Source organism: Spodoptera frugiperda, chromosome 29 (assembly GCF_023101765.2).
Source record: "Spodoptera frugiperda isolate SF20-4 chromosome 29, AGI-APGP_CSIRO_Sfru_2.0, whole genome shotgun sequence".
NCBI lineage: Eukaryota > Metazoa > Arthropoda > Insecta > Lepidoptera > Noctuidae > Spodoptera > Spodoptera frugiperda.
The window spans coordinates 9,695,755-9,720,404 of NC_064240.1; the positions used below are offsets into that span (position 1 = coordinate 9,695,755).

Below are 24,650 nucleotides of genomic sequence, written 5' to 3' on the forward strand. Positions count from 1 at the left end.
TATTTTTTTGTTCTAAGTATATAAGTTTTAGATAGTTATCTGGCATTTTCTTTTTAGCATTGCCAAGGAAAGACCCTCGTTCTAAAATTTGCTTCATTATAGATTTTTTTCTTGTGTTGTGTGCGTTTACCAACACATCATCACCGACATCACACGATTATATGTATTTCAGATTGACGCTCCGATGCGCATCAACTGATTCAACTTCGCTCTAATATAAATTCCTAATCGTAGACCAGGTAAATATTACTATTAACAATTATGTGTACTTTATAAGTACAATTAGATTGACGTCAATTATTTATAAATCTTGATAGATGAGTAAGACTGAGGTAAAATTCTTGTGACTAATGCATTTGAATTTTTCTATTGACGCAAGCGTAAGTTCTATCAGAAGATAACTTTACTAATTCATTTTTATTGTGTTACAATGTAGAAAGAATTCAAGTAGATACTACCTGTTATATAAGAATGACTGTCTCGTTGGTCGAGTGGTCGCAAGTGCGACTGCCGGACAAGAGGTCTCGGGTTAGATTCCCCGGACAGGCAAAATATAGCTGGGCTTTTTCGGTTTTTCGAAATTTCTCATTAGTACCACGGAGTCTGGAACTATGCCCAGTATATGGCAATACAAGCAATCATCTCCTATTACAACACAAATGGTGAAAAGTAGGTGTACATTGTATAGCGGCATTACGTGCTGTAATGTGCACTTCTGCCTAACCCTTCGGGGATAAAATCATGACAAAGTCGACTAAGAATAACTGTGAACTAAGAAGAATCAAGACTATGAATGAATTGAGGACTGAATGAGGCAATATTTGGAGTAAGGGACTTTTGGAATGTGAGTAGACGTCTTATTAAAGTGGCCTAACGTTAGTGGGTGAACCCAGAATAGAATGATGAGGTCAACTACCTACAGGATATATGATTGTAGTATCATCATGACTACACAACATTTGGGCCTTTTTTACTAGGATTTTACCACCTATCGCGGCAATCCGTGCCATAATGTGCACCTCTGCCTACTCGTTCAGGATTAAAACGCGTGACGATTTTCTAGGATTCAATAGTGGTATGGATTCATAAGAACCTAATTTAAAAAACCTTAGGTAGGCTGCTTTAAATATAATACTAATAGAGACTTTTGAATAATAATAGAGTTTTTCTATTTACTATTTTCCCGCCTGGTAAAGTTCAGAATATGAAAATAAACTGTGCAACTGTTTAACTTTCACTTACATTCCAATGATGACCTGGATTGGAGCAAATAATGTTGCTGAGCAAATATTTGAATTATCGCTAGTTAGTCCAGTCATTTGGTAGTTTTACCTGGAATGTTTTCCGGGAGTTTTGAAAATTGGTGAATTTATAGATTTGGGTATGCTCTTTTCGAATTTCAACTTTGCCACCTCGTACAACCGCCGCTCGCGCCGCCATATTGAAAAAATGGCGCCTAAAAACGGTTTTTTATTAATATCTCCGTTCCGACGCATTTTACGAAAAAATATTTATCTACAAAATTAAACTAGAAAAAATTTCCTACAATTTATGTATTGATAACTTTTTCATAAAATCAATAGTTTTTGGCGTACGAGCGCCGCAAAGTATTATTCATCTGCACCACCACGTGTACAAAAAATGTGTGTTGTGCAGCAACGACTGTCGCAACCGAGGGCTGGGCTCGCTGTCATTGCAGAGGTAAGTCCCCTGTCTGAGGAGTGGCTAGAGAGGCGCCATGGCGTCCTCACCTACCGCCTGACGCAGGTGGTTACCGGACACAGGAGTTTCGGTAGGAACCTGTTTTTGATTGGGCAGGAGGAAACGCCCGGGTGTCATAACTGCGAAGACCGCCCGGAGGACACGGTGGAACATATAACATAACACATATAACATCAGAAACAGGAACCTACCGAAACTTACGTACAAACAATGTTTGTACAACACACATTGTTTGTAAACGGTTTTTTATTAATATCTCCGTTCCGACGCATTTTATGAAAAAATATTTATCTACAAAATTAAACTAGAAAAAAATTCCTACAATTTATGTATTAATAACTTTTTCATAAAATCAATAGTTTTTGGCGTACGAGCGCCGCAAAGTATTATTCATCTGCACCACCACGTGTACAAACAATGTGTAGGTTCGGTAGGTTCCTGTTTCTGATGTTATATGTGTTATGTTATATGTTCCACCGTGTCCTCCGGGCGGTCTTCGCAGTTATGACACCCGGGCGTTTCCTCCCGCCCAATCAAAAACAGGTTCCTACCGAAACTCCTGTGTCCGGTAAGCACCTGCGTCAGGCGGTAGGTGAGGACGCCATGGCGCCTCTCTAGCCACTCCTCAGACAGGGGACTTACCTCTGCAATGACAGCGAGCCCAGCCCTCGGTTGCGACAGTCGTTGCTGCACAACACACATTTTTTGTACACGTGGTGGTGCAGATGAATAATACTTTGCGGCGCTCGTACGCCAAAAACTATTGATTTTATGAAAAAGTTATCAATACATAAATTGTAGGAAATTTTTTCTAGTTTAATTTTGTAGATAAATATTTTTTCGTAAAATGCGTCAGAACGGAGATATTAATAAAAAACCGTTTTTAGGCGCCATTTTTTCAATATGGCGGCGCGAGCGGCGGTTGTACGAGGTGGCAAAGTTGAAATTCGAAAAGAGCATACCCAAATCTATAAATTCACCAATTTTCAAAACTCCCGGAAAACATTCCAGGTAACCCCCTTTTTATCTACCAAATGACTGGACTATAGTATGTAATACTAAATTGTTTACATTATTATTTATTTATGATAGGTAAGCCATAAAAGTTTCAAGATGTTGTGATAAAAATCAATATTTACATAAAACATCTTATAAATGGACTCATCATAATAATAATATTATACAGTTAATCTAGACTAATAAATAAAGTTGAAGTGTCTGTTTGTAATGTTGAAATAACCCCTTTTTATTACATGCATCTGAATATCCACACGACACATACACCAAAATGATATTTTTTACATGTTTCTCTGTCTGTTTGTTCTGGCTAATCTCTGAAATGGCTGGACCGATTTTGACGGGAATTTTATTGGCAGGTAGCTGAAGCGTAAACCATGCCAGAGTAGCCGCGGCATCAGCTAGTATTATTATTAAAATAAATACAGCAGTTTAATATGAATATTACAGCAAGAAACATAGACTGCGACAATATTCGACAATCTAGAATCATTGTTTATGCGTTTCTCGTGGGTATTATTATGAGAAATGCAGGTTGAAATGCTCTAGCAGTCATGAAAGCTATTTCTAGACACAATGAAAACCAAACGGTGTTAATATCGGTATTTGGAATCGGTCGTCTGGCATTTTAGAGCCAATACCTACTATTAGGTATGTATGTTGCTACAATATTGGCAACGTATAAGAATAAATTACTTAAATATAACTGTGATATCAGTTTATAATCTTTACTACAAAGCTATGATTTATTAAAAAATAAACAATTTCAAATGCAAAAAACGCCACTCTTCAAATGAAAATCAGTTCACAATAGGCGAAGTAATGGATGAACAAATAATAAAAAAACAAACATCCGAACAGAGTACCTCCTCCTTTTTTGAAGTCGGTAAAACTGTAGAGCGTAGTACCTACCTTTAAAATGTTTTAATCCATTCATAAAGCATTAGACATGTTTGTACAGTTAGAGCCAGCTTAAGTCTAGCCATTGTAAAGAAAAAATGTGACAAAACAAGATTTTAAATGCATGAATCACGAACCGGATTACGTGTCGAGTACTTAATATGTAATGTACACTCATTACAAGGTTAGGTATATTTACCTTATTATAAGGCGCTATCGTACAAAACCGGTGTTTTGATTCAAACGTGTGATATTGATAGAGTACTTATGTACTCAAAGTATTGCCGAGATTCTGATTATGACAAGATTAAAAATATTATTTTAAGTGTTGTGATGGCCCAGAGGATTACGACACTCGTTTCTCATGCATGAGGGTGCCGGGTCGAAACCTACCGAGAGTACCAATGTGACTTTTTCCGATAATTTGTAATTTGAATTTTGAAATCGTCAACCTGCATTTAACAAGCATGGTGCTCAAAGTTTATCTGTATAAGAAGAGGACTTTAGTCAGCTGAAAGCCGAACGCGCTCTCGTTTCGTTTTCGTCCAACGTAAAGCAAACTCTTACTATGGGTACAGTCGCCACTTACAGACTGTTGATGTAATATTTTTTTTTTTTTTTTTTTTATGGAATAGGAGGCAAACGAGCAAACGAGTCACCTGATGGTAAGTGATCAGCGCCGCCCATGGACACCCGCAACACCAGAGGAGACACAGGTGCGTTGCCGGCCTTTGTTTTTAAAAGGAGTATGCTCTTTTCTTGAAGGTTTGAAGGTCGTATCGGTTCGGAAATACCGCCGACGACAGCTCATTCCACAGTTTTGCTGTGCGAGGCAGAAAGTTGCGCGAGAAGCGCACAGTTGTGGCCTGCCAACCATCTATATAGTGGGGATGGAAATGCTGTCGTGTGGGTCGATGGCGAAAAGAAGTGGTGTAAATAATATTATTTTGCTTCATTATAGGTCCTGTTAGATCCTGACTTACAGGATCTACAGAAAACACAATGCAAAATGGACTGGCCGCGGCTTTTGGTAGGTTGCGGCCATTATTAATTATGATTTTTTTTTATGAAACTTGCCGGTAATCGTGCAGACGTATTACCTGATGGTAAGCAATCGCCGCCGCCCATGGACACTAGAAACACCAGAGGCTTTACAAGTGCGTTACCGGCTTTTTGGGAGTTAGGAATTTAAGGGTTGTTGTTCGGGAATGGGGATGGGGAAGATTGGGAAGGGGGGAATTGGGCCTCCGGTAACCTCACTCACACAACGAAACACAACAAGCTATGTTTCACGTCGGTTTTCTGTGAGGCCGTGGTATCACTCCGGTCGAGCCGGCCCATTCGTGCCGAAGCATGGCTCTCCCACACTTATTACACATTTTGCAATAGTATAAGTTTAGGTACGATTTCATTTAAACGAAGACTTTGATGAACAATGATTGCGATAAATAACTGAATGAGCCTGTCATTTTCACACCTACATTGACGATAGATAAGATGATTAATGTTCTTGAAGCACTTACCAAGTACATTAGATATACCTAAGTATGTACGTAGTTAGTACGAAAACGGCTGCACGTTCAGCTACCCTTATTAGTCTATCTTCAAGAGATTTAGAACTTTATTCTTTATGTAATAGAATTGAAAATCTGATTAGACGAGTTAAAGGCTGTTGAAGAGCTTCCGTATGCTTATCATTTTAGCATATGGTTAAATCGCAAAGCGATGAAGTAATGCATTATAAATATCTTGTTATATCAATACGCTCACTTTTAAAAATAATTATGACTTTATTTTATTTGCTCGTCTTAGGGAAATGGCAGCATCAATGATAGAGAACAACCTTTAAGTTATTTTGTAGGTGAACCATTAAGATTTATTATGTACCTACAAGACTAAGAAAAATTGAGTCAGGATAAATTTCGTATGCAACGTCACGCCTTTTATCCCCGAAGGGTTAGGCAGAGGTGCATATTACGGCACGTAATGCCGCTATAGAATGTACACCCACTTTTCACCATTTGTGTTATAAGTCCCATGTAATAGGGGGTGAGCCTATTGCCATATACCGGGCACAATTCCAGACTCCGTGCTACTACTGAGAAATTTTCGAATAACCGAAAACATCCCAGCCGAATAATTTGCCCGACACGGGAATCAGACCCGAGACACTTTGCCTAAAAGTCGCAATTGCCACCAGGCTTTGTATAAATTTTGGGAGCACACAAAACAACATAATTTTCAAAAGAAAAACATCGAGTTTTAAGACACTTTATGTATATAAAGTACAAAATAAGCGCTAGTTTATAATAATGATGACTAGACGATCGATGCGGTGATTGCCCTAACATATGTGCAACGCAGATTAGATTACCACACCGACAATCTGTCTGTATAATATACAAATGTTTTTTTCATATCTACAATTGATATGACAAACATTTATTTTTCAAAGTCATTTTTGTACTTCATATCTAACCTATAACAAAAATAAAATCTGTTTGTTTGTAAACTGCACTTAAATATACATACATTATTGATAGCTTTATCACTATTATTGATATCTTATTGATATCCATATACAGTAAAGATAAAAAGAAAGTTCCTTCACCTCTAACTGCATGAACGCAATATACTCGAAAACTGCGCGATTTTTATATAGTTTTCACCGATAAGATAATATATTAGATAAGTGATTTCTGATGACAATCTACGTGTATAGTTTATCATGTCTTTAACCGTTTGACCATGAAAGTGCTGCGGGTGATGTCACCAAAAACTAAATTAAACTTAATAACTATCATTGGAATTTAAAACGGGATATTTTCCGTGTTTAATAAACATTGTTTCCAATATTTCGGCTCTGTTGTAAGCACCACGATCACCGATGATCTGGTGAAACTCAGAATGAAATATCGAAAACTCAACAACCTTAATAAACATAACCTTAGTAAATATCCCGCTTTAAATTCTAATGATATTACTAGTGAGCATGTCAGTTTAAATTAAAAAAAAACTTTTTACCGAAGCGTAGTGATATCGCGGCCTCATATAAAACCGGCGCAAGCGTGGAACAAGACTGACGTTGCCTTTTGCCGTGTAAGTGAATCCCTAAATTACCGAATCCCCAAAGGTATTCAGGGGCCTTAGTCTGCTATTACAATTGTGTCAGAATGGTCGATCACTGAGCAGTGCGAGAGGGACGGAGCTATACAACCTTCATAGCTCCGTCCTCTTCATTCTCATTCTGACACAATTGTAATAGCAGACTAAGGCCCCTGGAGTCGCCGGTGTCCATGGACGGTCTATTGCGTACCATAGGATAATGACACCATATCGTGAGCGTGCTGTTGCTGCTGCATACAAATTGCAGTTGACATTAACGAATCGATGAACACCTTTGCACTAGGCAATATGGTCTATATTCGTCTGTTCATTCGTCGAACTATATAATACCGTATGGGGAGATCTCTTATGACTGAATTTAGACCACATATTTGTTATCGTCTTAGCTGACGATATACGAAAAAGGAGCGAAATAGGCTCAGTAGGTAAGCCAAAAAGTGAATTATTCTCTATGATATTATTTGTTTTTTTTTTTATCTTTTAAAAGACGTTGCCCCACACCAGGATTTTTTCTTGTGTCGTGGGTGCGTTTACAAACATACAAGTTCACATACACATGATACCCAGACCCGAAACAACAATTTATGGATCACACAAAGAGTTGGTCCGTGCGGGAATCGAACCTGCTACATGTTGCGCGGCAGCCGGTTACCTAGCCACCGCGCCAGCCGTGCAGTCATTATTTACAAATACAGCATTATAACAGCAGCGCCGCGTATCCATAACATAAAATTTCTTAATTTTCGGTTTTCGTTGAAATACTTAGTAGTATTATGCTTCTATGGGCATGTACGACTTGTAGTTTCATTTAAATCATATGAGTGATCTCCATGCTGTATAAAAATGTACTTACCAACAGTGGTGTACCGCACATACGTCTCTTGGTTGTCCATCATGGCATCAACGGCTTGTTTCTCGCAGTACAACGCGGTAATCACAGCTATACTCGGCTGGCGCGATGAACACAATTGTGGCATTTGTTTCACAACCTGACGAAAATTGTGCATATTAAAATATGAAAAGAGTTTGGTTTAATTTTACTGTCGATACATATGAGTAGATAGAGAGTAATACTAGAAGTATTACTAAAAAAATACCGAAAATAAGTCAAACCTGGTTAAGTACAAAATACTGACTAAAACTCCAAGAGAGAAGAAAAAGAAGAATAAACAAGTGGCGCCATCTGTTTCCTTGTTAATGAACTATTAGTGCATATTATATTATGAGGAAATATGACGCGCATTTGTGCTCGTTATACGTCAACCCAACCCATACTTAAAAATGGTCGTTCGTCTAATGAACCATTCATTAGACGAACGACCATTTTCGTCTTGAGCTCGGAAGCTCAGTCTCACCAAGCTGGTCTAAGTTGGTGGCCAGTCAGCCGTACCCACCCCTATAGGGGCGGTAATCAGCGGTAACGATTATAAGTCAGGTTTTCGGTATCGAATAAACAAGAAAAAAAAGTATGGTATAATAAATCCTTTTTTTTAATGGGGGAAAATTATCCAATTACTTCCCTCGCGAGGGCAAGATGAGAGGGAGTGTCAAAGCCTTACTGACTAAAAACCACCCCGTTCCTACTCCTGCTTGTCGAGCCGGTAAACCCGCTAGGTAGTCCGCAGCTCCAGATATAATAAATCCTGAAGCTATTCCATGTCCTTAAAAAACAAATCTTAATGTAAATAATAAAGATAGCTACAAATATTACCTGTGTATCTACACTATGTTGTCGGACGTAAACGCCTTCTGACATGGCACGTGTCAGGCCTTTCTCCTCTAACGCTTCCAGCGCATCTTTCACGTCTGCTTTTGACCATTTCCCCGCTCTGTAATTAAAACATTATTAGAAGAATAAGTCCAAAAGGCATATCAACAAAATCTTGGATTACGAGGTGTCAAGAATGCGACAGATATTTTTTTAACAGCATGGGGCTTAGCCTAATAATATACTTAGATGATATGTAGGTTCAGGAATGTAGGTAGGGATCAGATCCAATGATACGATGATATTATTATAGCCAACTCAGATTACCTACAAAGTAATGAGAAACACAATCTGTTTTAATAAATCTCTTGGTGTTTATAGTATTAACTGAATATATTTATTTTTCGTAGTTCTAGTAATAACAAGGATTAATCCATGGTAGTAGGGTAAAAACATAGTCCTTCTCGCCTGGTGGTAAGCGATGATGGGACCAACGATGGAACACCCCTACCTAAGAGCAACCTGTATACTCGGAACTTGAAGACACCCAAGTTATATTTTATAAGAGACACTGACTCCAGCAAGGAATTTCATTTCTTAATATAAAAGGGTTGAGACTTTACGTCAGTGTTCGAGGCTCTGCAGTCGAGCCTCCATAAGCAATATTGAAAGAAACCATCTTTAAAACTTGAACAAGAAACATATTAAGAAATAGCCAGTGACGATAAGTTTTTATCTTTATTGATGACCGAATTGTACTCAAGTTTGGTAGAATATTGTTAAGTTTTCATGCTGACTGAAAAGATTTAGCGGATTGACAGTTTTAATATTTATATTGAAACTACATATTATGGTGTACAATAAAGTAAGTTAATTCAAACAGGATATGGGTAAACACCTAACAATAATCTATAAATTAACAATGGGTTTCTCTAAACATATATAAGAATTAGATGAGTTATAAATATACTCATCTAATTCTTAACATCAAATATTCTCACGCACGGGAACGGAACCATTTTCTAAAACAAAAACGGTGGGAATCTAAGCTTTATTCTTAGAGTAATAAGAGTTTGTTTAACAAAACATTTATAGGTACTTACGTGACAAAATCGTCAACAGTTAACGGGTTAGGATATGCATTCTCTATCATGTCCAATACTCTTTGTTCTGAGATCACTTGCGTTTGGTTCAACACACTATCTTCAATGTACGCTAAAATAAAATTAATTTGCATTAAATATTATTATAATGGATTTTAGATAATTTAAGCAAAACTCGGCTTAGTGGCATGTTGGATCAAGATATTATCATCGTCACTCATTTTCCATCCACTTGAACAAAAGCTTTTTCCAATAATCAGTTCTGATGTCGTGTTAATCGTTTAATTGAGCGTGACTTTAAATCTTCATTGTAACATTATAACTAAAGAAGTCAGTAAAACAACTATTAACTTCAAACTTGACTGCCTATCTACCTTACAAAAATTTACGCCATTTTGCGCAAAACGCCAATTTTTAGCGCAACATTACAACTTTAGGCTTTCAGGCTTTAATTATATCTATGAGTTTCCAGAGCAGTTCGTCTGTGATTATGGCGCTTGCAACAGTGCCGAAATATCGGAAACTCATAATAGACATAAATAAACATGGTAAATATCAAGTCTTAAGTTCTAATAATGTTAGTGTCAGTTTAAAAACTTCTAGTACAACATTTTTGCGCAAAATGGTCTAGCTAATATTGTCTTTTAGGAAATCTATACTTAACACCAAAAAGTTACATTTTAAAACAATAAATTAGTCTATAATCTAGATTGAAACAAGTACAAACAAAACTCATGCAATCAGTACATTAGTGGATTGCTTCGAAAGGAAATTGTGTACGATAAAATTAATTGTCCTACTGGTTACTAGGAATATAATACCTGATTATAATGGCATAAAGTACATACTAGAATGCATCTAGTCTAAGTTATAATAAGCAAAAGTAAATGTATGATAATAAAACGAAATAAATATATTATTTGTATGATACTGTTATAATAAAAGTGTTTGTTTATCAAGTCACATAATTTTCGTGTCTACAGATGATTGATATCGGCAACTCTTTTCTTACCACAAGCTAACATTAAAAGAAAAATCCAGTACTTTACTTATTCCTTCGTGATTAGCCGAGCTACTAAGTAGGCCTAATGGGTGATGTAAGTATGTTGTCATAAAAATAATTAGCCAATTTATAAGACATTGGAATGCTCAATTTAAATTCTACTAGTGTTAAAAGCTCAGAGCGCTTAGTTCGAGTTTGTTTTACGTTTAACGAGATCAAAAGGAGAGTGCGTTCGGCGCTCTAATTGGTTAATTCATTCGAGTCGGCCCCGAACGCGCTCTCGTTTCGATTACTTCAAATGTAAAGCAAACTTGTATTAAGGTTACTGTTGCTCTATGCACAACTAAAGTGGCGTGGTTATCTATTTAGCTATTAGGCTTAGTATTTGTCTTACCCGCAAACCATTGTTATTAGGTAGGTATTGTCAACGAAAAAATAGAAAATTATTAATTGAAACCTAATGTAAGTTTGTTTTTACCTACACACATTTTCGATTTCACTATCCCCATTTTAGGCATATTATTTGTTACTGAATTAATATAAGCTATCTTTTAATTAAGTATTATTTCAATGATTTGAACTTGAATATGTATTATGAAAAAAATATAAAAATATGAATAGATACATAATTCAAAGTCACAGAATACAGTACATACATGCATAATAGTAATACATACTAAAATAATATACATACAGCCATTAGAATAGTTGTATATAACGCTCTTACTCGTAATAACGCCATTTGCTTCTGTACCATAAAATTAAAAACAAATGTACTTATTATTATTATATCAAGCTATTTAAAAATAATATATTTTCTTTGATATTGGTATAGACTGGTTATTTTTTATAATAAGTATCGTGAGACTTAGTATATTAACTAAAAATCACGGTTTACTTACGTGCGTTAATGGAGAAAAGCTCTACTAGTTTCGAGTCACAGAGGGACTCTTGATCATGAGCAGCGTGCGCAGACGCGGCGACGTCGCGCAGCCTACTACTATAGTAGCTCGACGTAGCTTACTGTAGTAGAGCCCATCTGTGTCTCGAAACTAGTAAAGCTTTTCTCCACTAATGTATGTGATATGAGTAAACCGTGATTTTTATTTAAAATAACTGGATAAAACAAGATTATTTTATAATAAATTGATGTTTCTTCGTAACTTATTAAATATGGAGAATATCGCAAACACTTCCCAGTGCTGAAAAGACCAATGATCCAGTGAACTATCTTGGACTGTTGTTGAACACTGTGAAAGAGGTTATTTCTATGTTAAATTATTACAAGAACCCAGTCTATACCAAATATAATTGCATCTTTATAAAAGCATCCCCACATAGAACGTGATATATTTACTCATACATAATTATATTTTACTATAATCAGTTGATTATATCCCAATAATAATTACAAATATTTGTTATTTTCACTTACCAGGCAAAGGCGGACCGGCTGCCTCTTGTCTTAATTCTACTTCTAATAATTTAAGTTGATTATATTTGTGCTGCATCAATTTCATTATCTTTTTAATGTAACCCACATAATCTGAAAATAGAAATTTTAATAATTAGGTATTTTGGGTAACAATAGTTGAGTGTGTCTACATAAGTATAATACATCCCGCAATATATTTAACAGTGCCAGTTACACAACCACTGCACCATTGTCATCATTATCAACAGTACCCTTAGTATTACCTGCGATACGTTTAAAATCGAAACGAGAGCCATCGGCGGTCTGATTGGTTGGTTGATTCAGCTGGCCAATCAGAACACCGAACGCGCTCTAGTTTTGTTGTCGATGAAAGTAAAGCAAACTCATGGGTTGTAGCTATTACTCAGAATGATCGAGAGGGACGGAGCGTTACAGCCTACCTCCACCTCTCTAACGCTCAGTGATCGAACATTCTGACACAATTGTAATAGCAGACTTCCCCAGGTGTCCACCGTTGGACTATGGCTGTGGGTTGTAGATTTCAGTGTAAAAGGATCAAATGTATAAGAGAATGCTACTACCTGATCTCTCTGGGGTTAAAGGTATTATACTCTGTCGACGTCCTACGAGCCAATATGCTATTCAAATAATATGGTGTAAGAATAAATATCAAAATATACTAATATATTTCAATTATTCACCTTTAGGAAAATCTTGAGGGCTGACAAGTTCACGGAAGAAAGCTTGTGCTTCGTACGGCCTTTCATTGGGTGTCATATTCGGTTTGAACCAGAAACGTAACGCGCGCGCTTCTCTCGTGTGTGTTCCTGTCGCGCCAGACACCAAATATACGTAGAATTCTAACTGTGCATGGCAAGGCTCCGTCACTCCATTCTCTGAAACACGAATACATAATTTATTATTACCAAATTGATGTTACAATGGCAATATGATATTAGAATATGCCAGAGGTCATCTATCAAAGTAATTTGAAATTATTGGTGAGTCACACCATTTTTTTTTTACAGTCACGCCTTTTATCCTAGAAGGGGTAGGCAGAGGTGCACATTACGGCACGTAATGCCGCTTTTTTTTTATTTTAAAATATTCTCTGCTCTGAAAGTCAGTGATTAATATTGACAAGTACTTTCTTTCCTGTCTGTCTGGTTATCTAACTTTAGAAATCTTATTTTTTTAACAATGTAATAAACTAATGACATTAAAAGGAACAATCAAATAAATTCTTCCTTGGCTACAGTTATTGGCTTTCAACAACGAAAAAATTATAGGTATCCACACCTTACTTTGTGCCTCATAAATAAAATAATACCCCGCGGTATCGCGTGTTGCATAGTAGGTCGTAAAAACTGGGCCAAAGTAATGTTGAACTAATATTTATTGGAATCCACTAAAATATACGTTTATCATGACAACTGCGCCAAATATCTACTGATAATAAAAAAAAACCTTTTGTTAATATGATTGCAGTGGCTTACTTGGAATATAAAAAAAATATTTTCAAAACATTGTCCTTTTATTTTTACAGTAGGTATTATGCCTTGTTCGCAATACACTAGTATTTTAGTCAAGTACTGAGTATTTAGTAGCTCTATGAGAGCAGAGCTACTATGTACTTCGCTACTAGACTAAAATACTGGCGTAATGCAAACAAGGCATTATAAACATTAAGCTGGTGACTGACATTGAATATTCGTTTGATGTGACCACTTTACAATAACAAGTTGAGCATTCAGCATATCAGTACAGGGAGCCCGGAGCTGAGCCAAGCCCGATACGACGACAACTATTATTGCGAATATGTTTATCAAGCAAATAATATCAGCAATCAATGTCAGCTGCCAGTTTTAAAAACCAAGCTCAAGAATAACTAGAATATTCATGAAATAAAATCATCAATGAAATAAATTATTCAAAAGCTCTATGATAATTTGACATTCCATCATCTAGACTACTGGTTAAATGAAATTGGAATGTCTGTTTGTAATATTAAAATAACCACATTACATTTATTACATGCATATCAACATACATAATTATGCTGTATACGCCAAAATACAAGTTTTTTATAATTTTTGTATGATCACTTTGATGATGATAACTGAATGATTACTTAAACTATTCCTTAGTAACAATTTTGTTCCGAAAACAACTGCTAAGGACTGAGTTAAGTAATCATTAAATGACTAAGTAGAACGGTTATACTATTTTATTAGTCACAAAGTACGTAAATCCATAATCCACGCGAGCAAAGCCGCTGGCATCTGCTAATCTATACTACTATTATAGAGCTGAAGAGTTTGTTTGTTTGATTGTTTGTTTGTTTGAACGCGCTAATCTCTGAAACTACTGGTCCGATTTGAATAATATTATTGTGTTGGGTAATGTATTTATCGAGGAAGGCTATAGGCTATAAACCATCATGCTATGACCAATAGGAGCCGAACAGAGCGGGTAAAACCGCGTGGATGTAGCTAGTGTTTAATAAAAAGACGACAGTCTTATCTACTCATAACCATAACAATTACTCCAATAAGGAACAATACTCATTCTCTTAATAAGTTAATTAATTGACCAGCTGATAATTTCAAATTGTAGTTGAAGGTGTATATCATCCTTAAATGGGTCATAATTCCTCATAGACCTATTTGTTAAGCTGTTTAAGGCTAAACATATTTTGAACTGTTTTACATGTGTTTAAGATTGATTTTCCTTTGATGAGTATTTCTGAAATTACTTTATGTTCATTTAGGTATGTTTTTGTAACTGTTTGTTATTGTCATTAAATTAGTCAGCATCAAACAAAATTAAATAAATCTCTTAATAATATGTAATGTATGTTTTCCCTCCAATAGGGTAATTTCTTAGTTCAGAAATAAATTATTTTAACTACAATACAATATAATATGAATTATATCAAATCATAAGTAAAATTCATTTATTATTTATTCATTCTCATTAATTTAACATTTATTCTTGAACATAGAGCTAAAAACAGGATCATCCTCAGTAAAATCTTTATAAGTAATTAAATTGATGGTTGAAAGGCTAATTACAATTATTATTGATTTAAGCAACATTTTCTGCGATATTGAGTTATATATACCTACATAATTCAATAGAGAACAATTAGTTGATTCCTAATATGCATAAAATGACACTTAGATCAATAATTTAATAAATGTTTTAAAATTATTAATAACAGAATTTTACAGTAATATAAGGATAATATTAATGTGAATTTATTTTCAACAGCCCTACAGGAAACAGCAAGGTCAATAGTGATAACCTTTGAAACTGTTATATAGATAACACATATAAAGTTATTTAATCATTTAAGCTTTATAGCATTCTGTTTATTATGTAGATTTGAAACATTAAAAATAATGAGTTTTTGATAGGAACATTATATAAAAGTATTAATTACGATAAAAAACATTTTGTTACTTTTATTGTTTTAAAGTATTCTTTTTTCAAACTGCTACCAATATTTAAAAAATGAGTCAAGATAAAAATGGAGGGAAATATAACAAAAATATAGATTAAAAACATACCATAATTTTTTTCTTTATTGATGATGATCCCTGTATGGTCTCCTCCAGCCACATGGATTTTATCACTGGCTTCAGGTTCAACAGCTTTCCTCTCAATCACCAGGGTTGTTGAATTTGCAGTCTTGCATTTTGGTGTCATCACCACTTTTTCCTCCACTTCCGCCATTTTCTTAGCTTCAAAAAAAAGTAAAAGTTGAAAGCAACCACAAAGCACTGCTAAGGATTAGATCAGCATTACCAAATTACGAACTATGACTCATTCTTTCCTCCCTCTTTATTAGTTTCATTTTTAACAAAATTAGTGATCTAATGCAAAGAAATGACACCGTCCGTGTATCTCGGATGAAGGCAGGATACTTCTAATTCGCTGTGGCTTTGTTAGATCGAAGTTTCACAAGGTAATCATGGTTAGATTATGCGAAGAGGTAGGTCAGGACAGGAAAGGCTGTGACATTGAAGCTACTATACCTTCACCTGTTGATTTCTTATAGTTTGTTAACTTAAATTACTTAGGACATACAGCTTATTTTCTTATAAGTATCAAAAATCTAGTAAGAAAATGTTAGCCGAACAAATAGGAGTTCAATAAAACTCACAATAATATTTTTGTTCGAATCGTGTAAATTCCTCCTTCAACCACCACAGGTTATAAACACAATGATGACATTAATGACAGTGACACATGTCATAATAATCGTAATCCAAACAAAGATGTGATTTTATTTAAATAATCGACTAAACACCAAATTACAATAGAATAGAAATGTTAATTTATTTTGCTGAATGTTAATTTTAGAAGGCTAGCTATTTTTTCGGTCAGAAGATAAGTATTGCCATTCAATGTGGCAATGCGGCCAGTCTTCTGCGAACGTTCCCCAGTGACAGCGATGCGCGATGTACTTCGACACCTAACTAGAATTTTGATTTAGTTTTAAGTTTTCCCTTCCTTTTTCTAGGTATTTTTTAGTTGTAAATATTTTGCAGTATAAAATTACCATTTTTTTTTTTATTTGGCGATGAAGCTCAATCACTTAATTCCTGGATATCATAGCGATACATTCATTAATCACAGGACAACACTATAAGGAAAAAGAAAGTACTATGTCAAGCAAATGTCAAATGTCAACTGACGTACTGGATACGTGATGAGTGAGACTTTCGAAGTTCTATTTACTCATTTTCAAGTTAGTTTATGTTGAAAAAACCGAATTAAGTTAACTATCAATTTCGTGATACTTCTTTCAAATCGTCCTAAAGAATACTTTTCTAAAAATGGATCTCAAAATATGTTTCGTAGTTTTACTTTTTTCATTCATAAAACCAAGCAGCGAAACTTTACAAAGTGTGAGCGATGATGATCTCCTTGAATTAATTAGGGAAAAAGAAAAACTTATTGTCTTATTTAGTAAGTATTAATTATAAAAAGTTATTCCATTTGTGTGTATACATCAATTATTTTTACTCTTATTTTTTTATTTAAGAATGTTTTCGCCACCGGTATATAATGACGACTTACTATAAAAATAAACTGAAATGTAACAGCTTTTCCGCGTTACCGTAACCTTTGTAGCGGTGGAATAAATTATATTCTGTTAAAATCTAATAGGATGCTTATTAGAATCAAGTAAATCCATTCCACTTAAATAAATAAAAAATGTTAAAAAAAATCACAGCTCTTATTGCGAATTAGAGCTTTAACCTATACCTATTATTATTATTAAGAAAGGTATAATATTATTTGTTTTTCAGGCAAACCAAACTGTGATACATGCAAGGAATTGGAAAATCATGTTGAAAGTTTAGAAAATGATTTTAAAAAGGAATTGAATGCTGTGAGTGTTAAGGCAATCAACAGTCATTTGAGTAGACTGTATAACCCGGCCAAGGACCCTGCACTAGTGTTCTTTAGACATGGAGTGCCTTTGTTGTACAGCGGTAAGCTTTCAAAGTCAAAGTCAAATCATTTATTCTAAATAAACTAGAAATAGGTACCTTTGAAACCATAAATAGGTATTTTTCAATTGAGTTGGATTATCTTAATCATAAACTGATTTGTAATTAAGAATAGTATGAATCATATTCTATTGAGAAGAGCCTTTTGATAGCATTAAAGTTGCTACTAATTTAATTCAATACATAAGAAAACTTGCAATTTCTTGAGTAAATTATTAAGTACCTAAATAAACTTTATCATTTTATTCTCACTTGATAGATAAAAAAAAATTACACTAAATGATAAATGATATTTATTTTTGCAAGTTGGTTATGAGATAACACTTTTACATGTCAATATGTTATTTTCAAGCAACAATCATACATAATAATATATCTTATGTTTATGTATTTTACAGGTGAATCTGACGAGAATGAAATATATGGTTTCTTCGAGAAGAACCAGGCACCCGCAGTGAAAGAGTTGACAGATAAAATATTTGAACACATCACCCAAGCAGCCACTGGTGCGACTACTGGTGATTGGTTTGTTATGTTGTAAGTATCTCTACATTAAATTATATTAAATAATATAATATTAATATATTTTGTAGGATGATAATTTATTTTAATATATTATAAAGTTTGATATTAGAACCTAAACATATTGATAATGTTAGAATTGCGACCAGGCTAGAAAGTACCAAGTAATTCCATCATTACCATAATAGTAAGTTTTGAATTTTGGAAAGTGTCTTGTTGCATGTATATTTGTAAGAAGAAAAGATCTTAAATAGAATAGAAAAATGATCGACTGTCGTTGATAATCTCTAATATCTATTTTCAGCTATGGAGCTTCGTGTGTAGAGTGCCAGAGGTTACATGCGGTTTGGGAGAGTGTAGGTGCAACTTTGAAAGGACGCATCAATGTAGCGCGCATGGATGCAAACTTGGCTGGTGTAAACACTGCAAAGAGGTTTAATGTGAACAAACTACCAAGTTTCCTGTTGTAAGTATTTATTCAGTTGTTTGGTATTCTTGTAGAATTAAATGAAAAATAATGCTACACAAGGTAGACTTAATGCCATATACCTATGTGCATATTTACTGAATTAATGAGCTTGGAATTACATCACCTTTCTTTGAAATAATCGGTACTATTTTACATTAGGTACTGTAATTGAATATTGAGTGTGAAGTACCGTAATGCTATTCATTCTGTATTTATTGCATGCACATATTATTTACATTTTTGATTGAATATTGTAAATGTAATTGACAACCCAGAATTTACATTTTACTAGGAAAAGGAGAAAAGGATTCTCCTTTTTCGCGTTGAACCAAGCAAACTAGTATTGAATATTGATTTCTGTTCTTTTAATTTTATTAACTGATAAATATTTATGAAAAAACAATTGTTTTATAGCTTCCGTCTCGGCAAAGTGTACCGGTTCGATTTACCCAAAAAAGATGTGAAATCTTTTGTCATATTTGCTCAAGACTGGTATAAGAATGCTAAAGCTGAACCTGTGCCATTACTGGCATCACCATTGTAAGTACCTATACATAATCTCTTTTAAAATATTTCCTAAAATAAAAAACAAAATTTTACCTACCATATTGTATAAAATAAATAAGCCTCCCCACTGTAGATTAAAAGACTTCTCACACAGTGAAGGCATGAGCATTGTTCACAATTAAAAAAAAAATTAAGAATATCTACCTATTATGACCATTTTCTTTTTCTTACAGTGACGAGTTAGTGGACTTAGCTGTCCAAATGATAAAAGTCAGTGTGGCATTTACCTTGGACACCTTAACTGAGCATCCATGGATCTGGCAAATAGGAGTAGCCGGCTTTGGTCTGGTAGCCATAACTGCTATCATAGCTTTATGCAAAGCGGGAAAATCAAGACCATCGAAAGACTCAAAAAAAGAAAAGAAGAGTAAATAAACTTCTGTATATTTTGTTCTAGAGCAACTCTAAAACTTATTTTTTTTACGCATTTATGTTTTTATTCATACTTTTTTATACAGTTTGCATTTACTTGTGATGTGAATATTGCTCGATGATATTGGGTCTGAATGAGTTAACTTGTTAATACCTATGTAGATGTTTATATTTTAATAAAATTACAGATAATTGTATGTATATCAGTGTTAAGAACACATGTGCACTATCTCTCATATCAATACCAGTGTTTTATCAGTGTAATTAAAGACTTAATGTAGGTGATATAAAATATTTTGTTATTACATAATGAGAAACTGAAAACCATTTATTACGTCCATTTTATTGTTCTATAATTCCTAATCTCTGGAAGTATGGTTGTTATGTTATAATGTAGATCCAATTATTAATGTTCAAAGGGTAGAGGAAAAGTATTATTATAAAAAATAAAAACATAATATTGAGTTCATTAGTTATTTTTATTTCCCGTGCATTTCCTTAATAAATAAATAAATAAATAGCAAAAGCCACAAACAACACTCATATCTGTACCTATAGTTAAATTATTGCAATAAGATCTATAATAAACATGATATAAATAATTCAACATCCTTGCCCTACATATAGCAGTATCAATCTTGCATAAAGTGAACATTGATAAACTAATTCAATACATTCAATAACATGGAGTTTTGCATAAATAATATATCTAATTGTGATGTTTAAACTCTCTTTTACATAAACATTATTGGCTAAAAAACAGTTGTGTGTCTAATAAAAAATACATTAACCTCCGCACTCAGAATCATTTACTGGTTACTATATCCCACTCCTTAGTAATTGTTTTCAGAACAAAATCGTTACTAAGGAATTTAGTTTAAGTAATCATTAAATGTCTCTGAGTGTGGCAGTAAAACATTGAATATTAAAACAATATTACTTCTTACCAGAGTATTCTAGTTTCGAATAACAATAGGAAGATAGTGAAATATACAACTACCTATAGATGTGTCTTACTTACAGCTTATGTGCACTTGGATAAACATACAACATATTTAAACGAGTGAACAACTCTGTAACATGGACATAAGCAATGTATGTAGTTACATTAGCTTTATATACCTTGTATATGGAAAGATTAAATATCAAAATAGGAAACTACTGTGTGTTATGTAACAGTAAGTACACATACATCCACTCATTTTGAAAAATATATTTGATTTACGATGCAACGTTACGCCTTTTATCCCCGAAGGGGTTGATAGAGGTGCACATTACGGCACGTAATACCGATATACAATGTACACCCACTTTAATCATTTGTGTTATAAGTCCCATGTAATAGGGGGTGAGCCTATTGCTATTACTGGGATATACATAGATATTTAATAAAATGAAACTTTATAGTCATTTAATTAAAGTACTGTGTGTGTATGTGTGTTAAGTACAAGTACGTATGTATGTACTTACAACTGAAAATATCAATTCCTTGTGCAAATATTATTTAAAATCTATTCTGGTGCCAGCACCATCAGGATGTAAATAGGCTGACCTAAAATTCAACAAATATTAATTGCATTTTGGTGAAAATAAGTAGTAAATAAAAAATCCATTGTAATTAAAGGTGAACGCACACTTATCCGAGTTGAACGCGTCGAACGAATCGAAGTCATGGAGGCCTTGCATATCTAGAATCGACCGCATGGAGAAAATCGTTTCTATTTCCTTTACGCCTGTCGCACTCTTTCTACTACTCTTTTAAACATAACTCACTCGCTCGTCAAACGCAACTGATAAAATGCGAGCGCATGAGTCGAGTAGACCGCATAAATAGCGCCGAATCTGATGAAGTCATTCGAATTTGTCTAGAATTTCGGGGGTTCTTAACGATTTGACGCAGGGAAGTGTGCGAGGTTTTATGACATTTCATATATTTTCAAATTCGTTTAGTTCAACTCGTTCGGCACAGTGTACGCTCACCTTAAACATCAAGTATTTAAACTTTTCTAATATAATTTTCGCATTATATAAATAGCTAACCGTACTTAATGTACTTCAAACATACATAAAATTTGCTAAATATTGCACTATTTTAACTAATTAAAACTAATTGGTTTCGAGGTGTTAGTGAACGGAGAGATCAGAAAGTATGTACATAATATTAATATAAATAATTATGTTAGACTTAATTAATGGTCCACAAATCTATCAAGCATTCATTAAAAAGAAAAAATATTTTTCTCTTATCTCTTTTAAAACAGTAGAATACTATGCTGATTTCTGTTATGTGTATTCATCAGGGAAAACATTTCTTACGTGAAATCATCATCAGTATAAGTGAATGATCATCAGAAAATATGAAGCAAATAAGGCTATAAGGCGATTAAGTATCACACATTTTACTATAACTCAGTCTTATGTACTGAGCTCGAAAATGTTTGTGTCATCTCTCTAGATTATTTTATAGTAACTATCGTGAGACATACTAAATTAACTAAAAATAATGGTTTACTCACATAAATACTGCGGAAAGCTCTTTTAACTAGTTTCGAGACACAGCCGGACTGTTCTTTAGGAAGAGTATTCTCAGTTATTTGTATATAATATGTGAGAAAACCATTATTTTAAGTTAATTGACACCTAATTATTAAATTAACTTAGTATTTTTAACACAATACTATCAGAACAAATTATACATTATCTACTTCGACATTTATCCTAAACACCGAAGCAGGGTCTGCCAGTTCAATGCGCACTGCATTCTCAAATTTCTTAAAAATGTCTGAGAACTCCATGATATTTGCTGGTTTCGATTCTATCCACATTTTATCAAACTCGTAGAATAAATAGCAATAGAATTTGTGAAATAAGTTTACATTAGGCAAATATTGTTTTGCATTGAACATATAAGTCTTTGCAGAACCATCTTTCAGTAAATAATAAGCCATTGAAGTGATATTTATACCAACTATAGCATATGTATAGCCATATCTTGGATGTAGGGAATGGCTAAGTACATGACTGGAAACTTGTGGATACTCTGTGGCAAAATATAACAGGTTCTCTAGACCAAGGAGGCCCATACCACGAAAGTCTGTTTTTGGATCATCACCCTGAAAATAACAAAATGACATCAGTTAAGTATACTTCTGCAAAAATTAAAACCTACTTCTTATGCATGCTACACACTTACAATTTAACTATACTTTTAAAGCCGCACAGTTAAATTGTAAGGTGTGTAGGCTGTATAGAGCTATGGTTTAACTGTAAAGTGAAACTAGTTAAACAGTTAAATTGTAACATCTGTAGTATTCATAAGAACGAAGATATTGAAAGATGCTTACCTGGAAACCTATATGCTGCCACTGTTTAGTCACTCTTGCTTCAAGAGGAGTGTCAGGCACTAACAAAGACCACAACTGCAGCAACTTATCCTCATGATCATCATTAGTGCTATCAAACTGAGTCTGTCTCAGCTGTTCCACTTGATCTACTAAACTTCTATAGCTCCATATTTGCTCCAAGCATCGTCGAAATGATACCACAAACGTACCATGAAGCTTTGGGTTTATTTTCTTTACTCTCAGAATGATACCAATCGAGGGGTCCAAAATATCACGAAAATAGCGAGGTATGAATCTTTTCTCGTACACCACACCGTCTAAGTATGCAACGACTTCCTTCACATCTCTGGTACGAGATTGCATCAGTGATTTCTCCACATTACGGGTTCTTTCTGCACCCGGTTTGTCACCGTAACAAATCCTCTGCAGTTCACACAGCTTCGTCGTTTTTCTAAGAAACCATTTAATAAATGGTCGTAGATACCATTGTAACACTGACCATAAGTTAAACACAATCATTTCTTCAATACTATTATCACGAGATACTTCGGCATGTAATGAATAGTTTGAAATTATATTTTTTCGATCGTTTCGGTTTCACACGGTTGTCATGACCACACATTTTTTTTAAAATAAATCTGTATAGTGTTGTACCTTGACAGTAATGACGTTGTTAACGTCAAAATAATCGACTAAAGTGAATTATTTTAGTACACTGTTTTTAAAGTAAAGTAGCTTTACAAGAAGAAGAGAAGAGAACATCCTTTAAAATTAAATCTTGAAAGATCAAAAAATAATGTTGCAATAAAGCAGATTGAAGAGTAATTTATTAATCTTCGATTACTATGACAACTATTATTAAAAAAGTAACAAGAACCTTCACTAGTTTGCATTTCCTTCCTTTTGTTGTGCACTACAGAGTACAGATGGCGCAATAAGGCAAGATTTCTTAATTTTATTTGTGTTTGTCGGCAATGCACTAATGTGATGCCTTTATTGTAACAAGTTTGTTTGCACTTGCAGGCATACTAATGTAGTCATAGAAGTCCGTGCTACTACTGAGAAATTTTCGAAAAACCGAAAAAAGCCCAGAAATACTTTGTCCGACCCGAGAATCGAACCCAAGACCCGTTGTCCGGCAGACGCATTAGCGAGCACTCGACCAACGAGTAGGCTTGAGAAAGAAAGGGAATCAAACAGTTCACGAATTTCATTCAGTTTCTATAAGTATGTCGGAGGAAGGTGTGGGCGATACATTTGGTGAGAGCCCTCTTCGTAACACATAGTTAGAGCTATGTGTTGGCAGCAATATAACAATAAAATCTTCGTTAAGAAATGATTGTTTATTATCGTAGATTGCACTGGTATACTCAGTGCCGGCGTTAGGGGGGGGCGACATGGGCCGATGGCCCAGGGCGACTAAGTCTGGGGGGCGCCAATAAAATGAAAAACTACTACAAACACTTGATATTGCTTCCCTCAAGTGGGTGCTAAAATATTTTTGCCCGGGGTGTCAGTGGCCCTTACGCCGGCACTGGGTATACTTTAATTTCTTCTCAATAGGAATCTACAATTTGGAACGAGCTGTGCGAGTGGATACCATAACTTTCTCATTTTAGAGACTGAATTAAACAGAGTTTTTTTTTAAGTCTCTTTCACATAACATTAACCCTATAGCCAACTGTGTCACTAATATGCGACAGATATTTCCATATCCCTGCCACTCATACCGTATTACTGCGACAGAGAAAATGCTCACTCTTACACGATCGCTCTTCCTTATTTAGTGTAGATATAATTATTTCGATTAGTAGCCCCGCGCTTGGTGCATGATAAT

At 34.5% G+C, this 24,650-nt stretch overlaps 3 protein-coding genes across 6 annotated transcripts in view; 1 reads left to right on the top strand and 2 right to left on the bottom strand.

Moving 5' to 3' along the window:
- Positions 1–16,300, bottom strand: part of LOC118268125 (uncharacterized) — a 54,998-nt gene extending 38,698 nt beyond the window's left edge. The window contains exons 1-8 of one of the 4 annotated variants that reach the window (XM_050706592.1): positions 16,183–16,300; positions 15,587–15,760; positions 12,716–12,910; positions 12,015–12,125; positions 11,274–11,327; positions 9,577–9,688; positions 8,477–8,594; positions 7,619–7,754 (exon numbers count right to left, since the gene is read on the bottom strand). In XM_050706592.1, the coding sequence (XP_050562549.1) occupies positions 7,619–7,754; positions 8,477–8,594; positions 9,577–9,688; positions 11,274–11,327; positions 12,015–12,125; positions 12,716–12,910; positions 15,587–15,752 (892 nt within the window). In that variant the 5' untranslated portion in view covers positions 15,753–15,760; positions 16,183–16,300. Of the gene's footprint in view, positions 1–7,618; positions 7,755–8,476; positions 8,595–9,576; positions 9,689–11,273; positions 11,328–12,014; positions 12,126–12,715; positions 12,911–15,586; positions 15,761–15,836; positions 15,995–16,054 lie in introns of those variants that run through there. The other 3 variants (XM_050706594.1, XM_050706591.1, XM_050706595.1) reach the window with 3 other exon arrangements.
- Positions 16,301–16,692: 392 nt separating this feature from the next.
- On the top strand, positions 16,693–19,938 carry LOC118268073 (protein disulfide-isomerase A6 homolog). The gene is made up of 6 exons (XM_035582327.2): positions 16,693–16,991; positions 17,336–17,521; positions 17,938–18,076; positions 18,366–18,527; positions 18,945–19,070; positions 19,271–19,938. Exons 1-6 carry the CDS (start codon positions 16,859–16,861, stop codon positions 19,470–19,472), a joined length of 948 nt encoding a protein of 315 aa, XP_035438220.1. The 5' UTR covers positions 16,693–16,858; the 3' UTR covers positions 19,473–19,938.
- Positions 19,930–23,452, bottom strand: LOC118268397 (ELMO domain-containing protein 2). Its single transcript, XM_035582866.2, has 2 exons — positions 22,814–23,452; positions 19,930–22,582 (listed from the first exon to the last, which is right to left on the bottom strand). Exons 1-2 carry the CDS (start codon positions 23,330–23,332, stop codon positions 22,160–22,162), a joined length of 942 nt encoding a protein of 313 aa, XP_035438759.1. The 5' UTR covers positions 23,333–23,452; the 3' UTR covers positions 19,930–22,159.
- Between the last annotated feature and the right edge of the window lie 1,198 nt (positions 23,453–24,650).

What these genes read in the sequence shown, in the direction of transcription:
- LOC118268397 (XM_035582866.2), bottom strand. Translation starts at nt 23,332, where the DNA reads ATGATTGTGTTTAACTTATGGTCAGTGTTACAATGGTATCTACGACCA. An exon ending in GGCAGCATATAGGTTTCCAG is followed by an intron (nt 22,583 to 22,813) that starts GTAAGCATCTTT and finishes TGTTATTTTCAG; the next exon opens with GGTGATGATCCAAAAACAGA.
- LOC118268073 (XM_035582327.2), top strand. Translation starts at nt 16,859, where the DNA reads ATGGATCTCAAAATATGTTTCGTAGTTTTACTTTTTTCATTCATAAAA. An exon ending in AAACTACCAAGTTTCCTGTT is followed by an intron (nt 18,528 to 18,944) that starts GTAAGTATTTAT and finishes ATTGTTTTATAG; the next exon opens with CTTCCGTCTCGGCAAAGTGT. An exon ending in CCATTACTGGCATCACCATT is followed by an intron (nt 19,071 to 19,270) that starts GTAAGTACCTAT and finishes TTTTTCTTACAG; the next exon opens with TGACGAGTTAGTGGACTTAG.